Source organism: Triplophysa dalaica, chromosome 4 (assembly GCF_015846415.1).
Source record: "Triplophysa dalaica isolate WHDGS20190420 chromosome 4, ASM1584641v1, whole genome shotgun sequence".
In the NCBI taxonomy this organism is placed as follows: domain Eukaryota; kingdom Metazoa; phylum Chordata; class Actinopteri; order Cypriniformes; family Nemacheilidae; genus Triplophysa; species Triplophysa dalaica.
In genome coordinates, this window is record NC_079545.1 from 12,016,586 (window position 1) to 12,029,233 (window position 12,648).

The 12,648-nt window shown below is 38.0% G+C and overlaps 1 protein-coding gene across 1 annotated transcript in view; it reads left to right on the top strand.

Annotated features, from left to right (window-relative positions):
• Positions 1–12,648, top strand: part of si:dkey-215k6.1 (transmembrane protein 132C) — a 180,156-nt gene that overhangs the window by 119,659 nt on the left and 47,849 nt on the right. The window contains exon 4 of the mRNA XM_056746511.1: positions 10,561–10,744. Within this exon, the coding sequence (XP_056602489.1) occupies positions 10,561–10,744 (184 nt within the window). The remainder of the gene's footprint in view (positions 1–10,560; positions 10,745–12,648) is intronic.

Here is a 12,648-nt window from a genome sequence, read left to right on the forward strand (position 1 = left end):
TCAAGTTTGTTGACTTGCCTTCAGAAGCAGCATCTGAACAAACTAGTGACTTATTTGGTACACAACATTTCAGCGCACAAACACAAATAGCACAGCTCACGTGACACACGATCGATTTGAGATTTTCACGTTAGAATCTTAATAAGATAATGATGTGATGCTCCAATAAACATAAGAATGCATACAGCATGAAGATTGGGTAAAATATTTCATTTTAATAACATTGATTCTTATAATCAATAGTTTCTGGATTAAATGAAATATATACAATATAAAACAATTTATGAATGTGATAGTGTCTGAGAATTTGCCCAAAATAAATTTACAAATAAATGTTAAATTATTAATACCCATGTAAAGGATTTAAAATAAAAAAGTATACAAATATATGAGATTCAGTCAACATAATAGACAGCCAATGTATTTTTAAAGAATTATTTATTTTCTTCTCTTAAAGGGATTTAATGATGACAAAAAAATTTGTCATCATTTATTCCCCTCATGTCATTTAAAAACTCTTTATGACTCTTTCTATAGTTAAACACAAAATAAGTAATTAAGAGAAATGTCTTTTATGTTCATACAAATGAAGATAATGATGACAAGTGTTGTACGGTTACCAACATTCATCAAAATATCTTCTTTTGTGTTCTGCAGATTAAAGATTATACAGGTTTGGAATGACATAACAGTTAGAAATATCCGTTTTTTTACCATCCACACAGAGAAAAGCAGATTGAAGTCCATGTTCTTCTGGAAGGTCCAAATCAGGTTTGGATTGGCTTTCTGTCTCAAATAGCAACGCATGACATCCTTTCTGACACAAGCCTCCAACATCTGAACGAAGAGGAGAGATAATCATATATATGCTTTATGAATCACAGAACTCAGAATATTCAAACAGAATCAGAACCTTGTATTTATGGAACAAATAATATTCCTCAAAGAAAAATATTTGTTGGATTGTCTTTGATCTTTTATTTTGTGTCTGTATGTAATAAAGCTGTATGTGCCTGTGTGATTTAAGTTTGTGTGTGTGCAAATTGAAATGCCATTTAATTAATTTTGTGAGTTTGATTTTTGTTTCAGAATAGATAACGAATTTTCATTAAGTCTCAGTTTTATATGTACTGTAGTATTTCTATCACACAAGAAAATGCTGTAAAAGTCCCTAGATTCAATTTTGTCCCAGTCATCAGTTATTAGGATTGCCGAACTAATAAGGACGATAAATCATTTCTTTGTATTGATTTAGTCCTTCTAAACTCTACGTGTTAGCATCATGATCAATTCACAGAAGGAATTTCTGAAAGTAAAACTAAATGAAGGATAAAGCAAAGGCTCCCTGATGTACAAGTTCACCTTGTACTGTGAGCCATTCTTCTGTAACCGCTCTCATAAACTATGTGAGGGGGGGGCTATAGCTCCACCTCCCCAAAAAATCAATATATTATTATAAAAAAAAATATAGAAAGAGGGTGAGAGAGCGTGTTGGGCCAAAGATGTATTTTCTGGTGTTCTGTTAAAGTAAAAGCTGCAGGGGTGTGGAGAGTGTTGCAGATTGGACAGTACATTCACACAGGAGATAAGTTTGCCGTCCCTCTTTTATAGTCTGCCTTCACAAGTCACAGCTTGACTCCATCTTGTGCCAAAAAGGCATTTTCCTTTTTCATGAAAGCCTATTACTCTTTCTTTCAGCAGAAATGTGGATTCAGGGTTCGCAGGGGACGTCTACTTCAATATCACACTTACAACCCATTACCTGGTCAATTGCAGTTCAATTGACCAATTGTGTATTTACTTAAAGGTCCAGTTGAACGTGCAGTTTATCTTAAATTATCTCATATTGATCTTGAGTAAACTATAAAGTAGTATTGCATACTAAGTATCTTTGAAGAGAATTTAGTTTGATCACATTTATAAAAGATAGATACAGCTGTAGGATTATTTCTGAGATCAGACGACCTGCTGGGGGTGTGCGGGGCGAGAAACTAAATCACGAGCACACAATACATCATCGCATTATCCCTGCATAACTGTTGATTCACTATGGGGCGGTTTCCCTCACAGGGCTTAAAGGCTAGTCCCAAACTAACTTAAATGTAAGAGGTTTCTTGATCGAAAACATTTGTACTTGAATATCTTAAAATATATCAGTTAGATTGTTTTGTCTCAAGATGCACACGAGTAATGTTTTTTTAAAAATATATTTTTTAAAAGACTTAAATATTCGAATTTATTTTAGGCCAAATCCTGTTTTAAAATAATCCCTGTCTGGGAAACCACCCCTATAATTTGTGTTGTTTACGTATGATCCGGTTGTCAAAAAAACACAGACATACTGAGTTTCACTTACCGCTGGCGAAGTGAAAACAGCGTTAAAGCACCCCTTAAACCCCTTAAACCCCTTAAAAGTGGAGATGATAAATATGGCTAAATCTAAAATTCTATAACAAGACATATATATGTGACTTTTTAGCAATACTAATAATTTCTTTGAGCGTGTAATATTTGATGTGTTTGGTAGTAATATTCAGTTTTGTCTGGCATTTAATGTGTTTAATAAAGGAGTGTAGGTGGTTGAAGAATACCTGAGAAACAATAAAAATTCCTCATACTAATATTGTTTGAAGATGTGTGGGCACTAATATTTTGTATTGGCAAAAAATTTAGCTACAGTAAGTATATGCAAATTAAGTTATGCAAAACAACATAATTAGTTAAAGAAATTCTCATGTCAGAAGATAAATGCCGTCATGACAGAATAACAAAAAGGAAAAAGGAAAATGTAAGCGAATAATGATGAGAAATAGCAGAACTGTGCAAAATTACATGTATTGTGCTGCTGGTAAGATAAGGAGTCTCTCTCTCTCTCTCTCTCTTTCTCTTTCTCTCTCTCTTTCTCTCTCTCACTTTTGTTCTCATTCTCTGTTTATCACCTTTTTAGAGTTGCACATGTGAGGCAAACTTGTCCTAAATGTCACATCGGCTATCTACTTGTGTGTCTAGGTTAGTGTTTGTGTGTTTGAAAATCACCTGTGCCTCTTGTACAGCTACTTTGCCATTAACTTTGACTCAGGCACTGCTCAGGACAGTCCCACTGAGGCCTCATCTTTGACATTGTGGGTCATTTCAGAGTGTGAAAGTTTGAGATGTGTGTATGCTTGTTTTTCTGCTGTTTGTAAGGCCACATGGAAGATTAAAGACAGTACCACAGGAAGTGTCATTGTCACAGAAACTCACAGTCTGTTAGAGTTGTAGTTGTTGTTTTGAAGGTTTAAAGGAACATACAAAGCAACTCCTCTGCCATTCTAATTAACCCTGTTAGTCCTAAACAAATTACATCCTTCCAGTTCAACATCTTGTACTCTCACATTATCAAGCCAAGTTGTTAAACTTAATTGAGTACTCCTTAATTTGTATGAAATGTTTATATAGACTTCTACTATTTGAATGCAATACTGATAATGCCCCATCCATTTCAACATTTAAATGTTTCTACAGTATAATACTCACAGCAATTATTATTTACAATGTTGAAAAAGTGGTTTTCCGGGTCAATTTCGTATTCGATCTCACACTTTTTATTGTCTGTGTGATTGAAGGATTTAAAATGTAAATGATTGTACATACAGTGACTTTGAGAAGTCATCAGAATCACTAAATGGGAACAAAAATTCCACATCAATATCCGCCATTCATATTATTGAAAAAATCCATGTCCATTTAGCATCCTTCACACAATCTTCATTCGTCCTGTACTGTGTCGTTCCATTAGCCTTAGCACAATCATCACCTTGCATCTGAGGCTATTCTTTAAGTTCTCTTATTATATGTACCTTAGCTTCCTCAGGTGTTCCGTTTAGCCGTATCATTACATTGCAATTTCTAGTCCATGCGGCTTGTATCTTGTTCCATTTCCTCAGAATAAGTGCACGTCTTGCAATATCAGTGTTCTTTTTTGTAAGATGTTCATTCAGGTACACCCCCATACCCTTCAACTGCTTAGCCTGCCTCAGTTGCTCGGCTTCATGCAAATCTCTACTTTGTGGCCAGTTGGTTTGAAGAAACTACTAAAACAGCTTTGGATTATAAGGTTTGTTCTAAGAAAGGGACTTGTCTCATTTGGTTTGATATTTTATCATATGATGTTTAATTTTATTAATTATTAATGTGACTGAAGTGTCAAAATTCTCTTTGGGGCCGCTGTATCTTAAACTTATTTATTTTGACTGCCCTGGTGTCAAAAACAGTTCATGCTTATAATTGCTTATGTAAGAGATGCTTTCGTAACTAAAAAGCAACCACCAAAACACGGTCATTTGTAGTGTAAAAGGTCATCTGGAAATCTCTCGGATTGGACGCGGTATCCCGCAGTGTAGAACTGGACAGCACGGAGCTGTTGATAAGATAGTCACACTTGCTTATTAGAGATTACGCTGGCTACCTCGTTTCCATGGTGATGACTGACAGGTCACATCGAAGGCAAGCAGGAAAGTATTGGAGGGAGGAGGTACATCATGGGAAGTTTAGCTGACAAGGCAGGTCAACATGACAGTGTGTGTGTTTGGAAAAGAGAAGATGAAAGTGAATGTGTGACAGGACCGTTCCCTCCTTCATGCTCGACTGCCTGTGATCCGGTCCGGCCTGTCGCACCACGCCACTGATTGTTTGATGGCTGCCGAACGCTTTACCCACCTGAGTGTGTGCATATCTGAAATCTGTTTTCACCTCGTACAGAGAGAGAGAGAGAGAGAGAGAGAGAGAGTAGTATTGTGTACTAGTGGGGGTCACTTGTTCTAAATTTTTTAATAATTTAAACTGAATATTGCTGAATATTAGAGGATAGACTTGCAACTTATGTGCTGCTTATACAGCTCCCTCAACAGGCATTAGATCTCACCTGCAACATGTCATGTGTCCGTGCGTTCATTTGTGCCGCCGGCATCCTCCGTTGTCTGTATATGTGGACCTGAACGTTTGTGTGTGCTATAAAATGATAGATCCAGACCAAACCTTGGCTAAGTTTCAGAGCCATTAGCAGCAAGTGGGCGTCACAGATAGAGGAAGAGAGCTTTTGATTTAAAGCTATTCAAGCTCTCGCAGACACTCTTACAGTAGACCTTTCAGTTCTGAAGAGATTTCGACGCTGACTTACTGGCCTTGGTGAGTTTCCAAAGCCTCAGGCAATTTCGGCGTAATAAACTTCTGCAGCCATGCATGCTGGACACCAGCACACCACTTAAACACTTTGTCAGACAAAGTGGTACTTCTTTTTGAATGGCTGTAAGTCACTGAATCGCTAACATCGTTCACAGTTTCAAAGCTCTTTATGTATGTCTAAGGTGTGTTGTAGCGGTTAGCGCAGGTGCTTTTGATGTGGTTAACCTCTGTAAATCAATATCTTTTGCCGTTGCTGGAAGAAAACAGCTGTCAAGCGTAGTCCTTAGAGGGCAATTAAATTAAAGTTTTTTGTTGTAAGTTAAAACAGAGTTAAGTGTTTAAGCTGTTTAGTTACATGACAGCTGTATTTTGAGGACCTGAAAACACAAAAGAGGTTTCAAAATTCAAAATGTTTTTCCCCATGTAAAGCACAAATTTGTGTTTCCAGTTGTGCACATATAATTTGAGACCGAAGTGAACCGAAAAACCCAAATGAACAAATATTTAAATATAGTTTCCATTTTCCCTTGAAGTGATAGTAATTGTTTCCTCAATTCCAAAAGACAGTGAGACGCACAACATCGCATCTTATATATTGCATGGCACTATTGGGTTTGTATTATTATTAAAAAAGGTTTCAGATTTTCACTTAGAACAATATTTCATTATTGTCAATATTACATGGAAAAATGTCTATATGTTATTTTAAAGGAGATAATAGCAGAAACGCCTAAAATATAGAATGTACAGTTATTCTAAATTCATTTTTAATATTTATTGAGTACTGGTGCAACAGATCACAAATCATATTACGGATTTTGGTTCACAGATTGGACCATTTTTTTTAGATCAGCTACAAAGTATATCGAGGTTTTATTATTATTGTATAGTATGAGCAGTTATACCCTGAAGATATCAACAGATTAATTTAACGGAGAAGCTTGTTTCTAAACAGTTGTTATGTGTCTTATAGGCTGTGATACAGTATGCAGGCATTATTAAAAAAAATGCCAATATTTATAACAAATAAATATGATATACGTGCAGTCAGAGTAAATGACAGGTGTTATGAGATGGCGATCTTGGAGTAAGAATCTCAACTGACTTTCTCTCATCTTCTCAAATGTGTTTTACTGAATTATGAGTGAGCAGTGCATCAAAATTGCTGAAGTGGTGCGCGTTTCAGTTGTTTTTGTGATTGCGTATTCCGCATTGGATCGCGTCATTTGCTCTTTGACTCAACACAACATTCCTTTAAAGGGATACTTCACCCAAAAATGAAAATTCTGTCATCATTTACTCACCTTCGAGTTGTTCCAAATCTGTATACATTTCTTTGTTTTATAATGTCTTATAATGCCAGTCTGCGATTGGTGGAGCTGTCCAGTGCTGAAACACAGAGCGCCCCAGCCAACAAACACCCATTTCCTGTTAAAATACATTTCCGTTGTCGTCACACCAGTCCACATTTGCTTAGACAGTTGGTGGTTGAGTTTAATTTAATGACACTTCTGCTGTTTTTCACCAGACCTGCATATGAACCCTTGTGCGCAGTGGGGTTATTGAGTGAATATGCTTTATGAGGCTGCATTCAAATTCACTATGACCTAAATACCGCAGAGAGTCTCAGCGGGGAAATGACAGTGTGAAAAGAGGCATTGTGTTCTAGACCGGGCAGAAAAAGATAGAATGAGAGTGGAAGGTGAGGCATGGGAAAAGAAAGAAAGGTAGCATGACATTTCTGTCTCTTTTAGGCTATCTCGACCAAACACACTAACACACACATGCATACACACACTTGCATGCTATTGTGTGCTGGGTATGATAACAGAGTGTAGCCGACTGGACTTGTGTGCGGTTTACCATCAAGCTGCTGTGCTCCACCCATCTGTCACCGCGGTTACCGTCTGCTACCTAGTGGAACACTGCGGCCACCGTGAATTTCCTGACACACTTCCTCTCTCTTTTTTTCTCTGTTTTTCCCTATTTTTTTGTCTCATGACATCTTTAGACATGGCTTGGAGCCAGCGGTCAGTAATGAGGATATGACATTGTTCTCTTTCTCTAGCTCTAGCTCTCTCTTTCTTTTTCTCTTTCTCTCTCTCTCTCGGTCACATGCACATTTTGAATGCTGACTCTCTAACCTGCCTTGCTTGCGCATGGTAAAATAGCATTTAGGTCAATGTCTGGCACTATATTTAGTTCACCAAACTTCTATAAAGTGATTGTTTCTCAGCACTAGGTTGAACTTGAGCCTCAGCCAAGACAAAGACATTTTTACCTCATTGTCTCTTGGGAAGAAGACCACATATGCAAACATTTATATTACTCAGTCACGATTCTCTGCTAATTCAACTACTAATCAACTATCTAACTAATTGATTTGATTATAGTCACCACTCACATTTCAAGTTTTCAAATCTAGTTAACATTGTTGTTAAATATATTGACTTATCAATGGTGACATTTTATCAGTTCAATCATTTACAGCAGTGTGTCATGATTGTGGAGTGAAGTGTCAATGGACGTGTTACATTTGCATCATGAGTTCCGTAAATACTCCAGAAGATCCAGTGACAAAGAAATTACGACGTGGGTGACAACCGTGCGCTCTTGGCTCGCATCTTTATGCGGACACCTGCAGAGGAGCTATCTCTCTCTTGGGCGATGTCCTGAAATACATGTTTACATGAGTGAACCCATCACGGGTGACAAACGCTTCTTTAATCTGGCTGACTGAACTTCTCTTTTCCTATCCTTCTTATCTGAAGTGTCTCTTCAGCACTCTGAAACAGGACTTTCTCAACAGAGGTTAAACAGCAGGCGAGTGATGTATAGTGGCGTCTCTTCCTCTTAGCTGCTGCTGGGTTTTAACTCCTGCCTCCTTTGTGACTGTGGCGGCCACAAACTCTGAACCAGTCAATGATGGCTAATTAATACAGCAGAGGACAATGAGACTGTCCATTCTTCTCCTTTCTCATTCACTTCAATTTATTACATCTGAGAGAGAGAGAGAGCGAGAGAGAGGAGAGAGAAGAGAGAGAGAGAGCGAGAGAGAGCGAGAGAGAGAGAGAGAGAGAGAGAGAGAGACTAAAGCATGTGAATTTGTGGTTTGACTCAAAGGGCCATGATTCTTGTGCATTCTCCCTCTTAGATAGAAGTTTTATTAAATAAAAAAAGATATTTGAAGAGTTAATTTGCAAAAATAATAATAGTAATATCAATCAAACTGCAGTTGCGTTGTTTTGATCAAGTTATGATATCTAAGTAGGCTAACTAACATAATAAAACACAATAAAAGCTTGATAAAACAATAGAAAAACATGATATATCCAAATACGGAAGCAGAGAAGGTTTGAGAGCGATTTTTTTTTTTCTTTTTTGTGATGGCACCACAAGACGTCGTTCGTTTGCAGAGCGTAAGGTGCCAAACCAGTGGTGGTCTTGTAGGCAAGGAGCAGAGTCTTGAATTTGATGCGAGCGCCTATAGGGAGCCAATGTAACTTAATGAAGAGAGGAGTGCCGTGTGCTCCTCCATTTAAATAATATTCTTAAAAAAATAAGACAAACGTTAGATATTTTTATTAGAAAACAAGATAGACATATTAGAAAATGCTCTTTTTGCAACCTTACTGGTCTGGTACGGCTCAAGGTATAAATAAACTGTAGCTTATTCCTTTAAAAAGAAAAAGAAAATTTGTTATTAATGCACCTCTCCTTCACTACACACTTTCCTGCTCTTAATTATCCATCTGTTTTGAATGCTTAACAACTTTCCTCGAATACAAAATAACTTTCCTGTCTTCCCCACTACTCATCGGCTTCTACATAACTAATCCTCTTAACGCCTCTGAACGTCCTCTTCAGCGGGTTTGTGTATGATTGTACATGCCTAAGTGCATGTGCGGTTTGTGTGTCTGAGGCTCATTGTTCGGTGTAAGCGAGTGTTTGGGCAAGATCGCTGTCTGACTGGAAGCCTGAGTGAATAATGATAAACGCTGGTGCTATTCAGAGAAATGACATTGCGCTTCCAGGGGAGACAAAGAGAGGCTGTGACTGATTCTTTTTTCCGTGCTCTCGTTCTCCATAACATTATTTATTTCTCATTCTCTGACTGACCACTCCCTGCAGACATATGCCATCTTGGCAGTAAAGTATTGTCTGTTTCTTTATTGATTCATTTACTGCTTCCAGAAGAGTCCTTTTGAAGGAGGAAGGGTCAGACAGCGTAACATCCATCAAGCGGCAGATTGGGCAATGTAATTGTACCCGTTTGGGTGGGTGTCATATTGAGAATGGAGAAGGGGGAGTCTGTTATTTGGCCCCTGTTTGTGTGAGGTCAGAGGTCGAGACAGAGCATTCAAAGCGGCAGTGATCTAACCGGGTGTGCTCATTGGAGAGAAAAAGAGGAGGAAGGAGTCAGGAAGGATTTCCTGTCATTCGGTTAAATGGTGTTGCGGTTCCGCTATGGTCTTGTAGCTTTGTGTGTGTACGTCTCCTATTTTAACAGGAAGAAAACGCACAATGTCATGTTAATTAACCATTCACTGCATGATTGTTTTTTCATGCCATTTGGGTAGTTTTAAACTCAAATTAACGATAATAATAAATTGTAAGAGCCAATTCAAAGGGTGTCAATCTGAACAGCTGAACAGAAAAAAATGTGTGACGACAGTTTCATTCTTTTAGATTCTAAGCAATGAAAGTGATTTTTAATTTAAATAGATTTGTATTGACACTGCTTATACTGTATGTCAAAGAACAAAATTTATGTTTGATATGCATTCTGTTTTCATGTCCAATGTTCGATTTGTTCTCTTTTTTTAGGTCTATAATTGAGTGACACTCATGGAAACTCTGAAGCGGTTATATTCTGTCAAAAAAAAATGTATTATGCCATGATTTTCATAGCGAATAATGGCCAGATGTTGTTGCACATTGTATCTATGTATCAATAAGATTTATAATAATTTATAAAGTCAAGTTGTAAATCCACTTAATATACAGTTTGTCTTTTGCTGCCAATGAAATCCCAGAATTCTGAACATACAGTTCTGCGTTTGGTAAAAAAAGTTATTAAAAATTCCACATGTGGTTGAATTAAATCTTTATATTGTAATATTTTTCTTTCTGTTTACAATGTACGACTATTTTAACTGAGAAATAAGTATTTTAGTACATAAATATATTGTTGTTTTTTCTTCTAAAATTCACTTGAATTTGTTTTAAGATCAGTAGAGGTGATTTGTGCCTTTACACCCTGTCTGAAAAACCGGTTTCCTTCATACATAAACCAGTGCCTGGAGGATATGAGACTCATACACATCAATGCATTTCATACATTTCTCACTCTTCCCCGCTCTGATCTTAATGTCGTCTTTCGCCATTCTTCCACAGATCTGATGGTTCCTTCTATGAGATCATGTGGGTGGACTTCGAGATTGACAATTTCATCAACCTGCAGTCATCTCAGTCCGTCCGCTGGCAGATCGAGTATCCCTTCACTGGAGCGTCTGCAGAAGTGATCACCACCGTCTATATCAGTCAGAGAGACATACAGGGGATCGTACCCCTCGCTGAGGTGAGGATGCAACACCTGCCTCACTGTTTACACTTGCTGGCTTTGTGTTTGTTATGTGGAGATTGTGTCACGTTGCCTTTGCAATTTTATTCATAGCATTGATTTTCAACATTGTGGAAGAAAGAAAATTCAGGACTCAGATTTAACACTTACTAAACTCCAAATGCTCTTCTCCTTCTCCTTCTCTTCTCTTCTCTTCTCTTCTCTTCTCTTCTCTTCTCTTCTCTTCTCTTCTCTTCTCTTCTCTTCTCTTCTCTTCTCCTCTCCTCTCCTCTCCTCTCCTCTCCTCTCCTCTCCTCTCCTCTCCTCTCCTCTCCTCTCCTCTCCTCTCCTCTCCTCTCCTCTCCTCTCCTCTCCTCTCCTCTCCTCTCCTCTCCTCTCCTCTCCTCTCCTCTCCTCTCTTCTCTTCTCCTCTCCTTCTCTTCTCTTCTCTTCTCTTCTCTTCTCCTTCTCTTCTCTTCTCTTCTCTCCTCTCCTCTTCCTCTTCTCTTTTCTTCCTCTTCTCTTCTCTTCTCCTCTTCTCCTTCTCTTCTCTTCTCTTCTCTTATCCTTCTCTTTTCTCAATATTCTTCTTCTCCTTTCCTTTCTTTTCTCACCCTTTTTCTTATCAGCCTCTCTTTTCACTGTCTTTTTCTATTTTCCCTTTTCCCCTCCCCTTGTCTTTTATTCTGTCTTTTTCTCCTCTGTTTGCTCTACTTCTTGTCGTTTTCTTTCCTCTCTTCTCCTGTCCTCTTTTTTTGTTCTATTATTCTTGTCTCCTCTCCTCTCACCTCTATTCTTTTCATTTTATTCTCTTTCTTTTTGCTTCTTACCTTCTCTTTTCTTTCTTTCTTCTCTCTTTTTCTTTTTTTTCTTCTCTTCTTCCTTCTTCTCTCCTTTTTTCTTCTATTCTTCTCTTTTTTTTAAGTACTTCTTGTCTTTTCGTCCCTCTCTCCCTCCCTTATTTTGTTTTATTCTCCACTATTCTGTTTTCTCCTGTCCATCTTTTCTTCTATTCTGTTCTTCATTCATCTTTTTTTTTCCCTCCTCTACTTTTCTGTGCTCTTCTATTCTGTCCTGTTCTTCCCTCTTTTATTCTCGCTTATGTTCTTGTCACTTGTCACACAGGATCGGTGTCATACTAGCACAGTTTTGCCTCAATTCCTGCTTTAATCAAAGGCAAGCACGAACGAGTGAAATATACTTCATGCAAATACAGTGTGTTATCGGGTGTATGCTGTGTACAACTGTTTAATGCGGACAGGGACTCAGACAAAGGAGTTCTTTAGACAAGTAGTTTCTTTGGTTATATGTGATATAACATCAGTAGTTTGTCACATCATATCAGAAAAACCCAGAGCGCTCTTTTAGCAAATAGACAGTAGCAGTCTGCACTCTCTGAAACACAGCATGAGCAGAGATAATAGAGAAAGCGAGATTGTGTTTGTGTGCATTATTTGGCCTGAAGTTTAAACTGCTGTGCGGATTTGTGTCGCACAAACTTGAGTTGAAATAATGGCTAATTCATTGTGTGTTAGCTTCGTGTCTGTGTGAATTCCTATGTTATTTCTTTAATTGTTTTATTCATATTTTTGAAAATGCTGAGATAGTTTTATTGATAAAACTATATAGAGAGGATAAAAGGTTGAGAAGTAGAGGGAATCTGTGTCTGGGCCATGGCTCTGACACATTTGTATCTTTTTATAACCCTTCTGATAGGTCAGGTCATATGTTCCTGACCTGCTGTTTAGATCTCCATGATACATGTACCTAGAGCACGTGGGAGAGGTGACTCTTATGGCCCCAGACTGGGCTGCCCTGCTGGGGTACATGGCTCCAGCATGCCCCCATCAGCACGCTCCCTACATGGAGCCATGCCTAGTGCTGAATAGCTGTATCCACTGAGGGGGAAAGTCATTGAGATG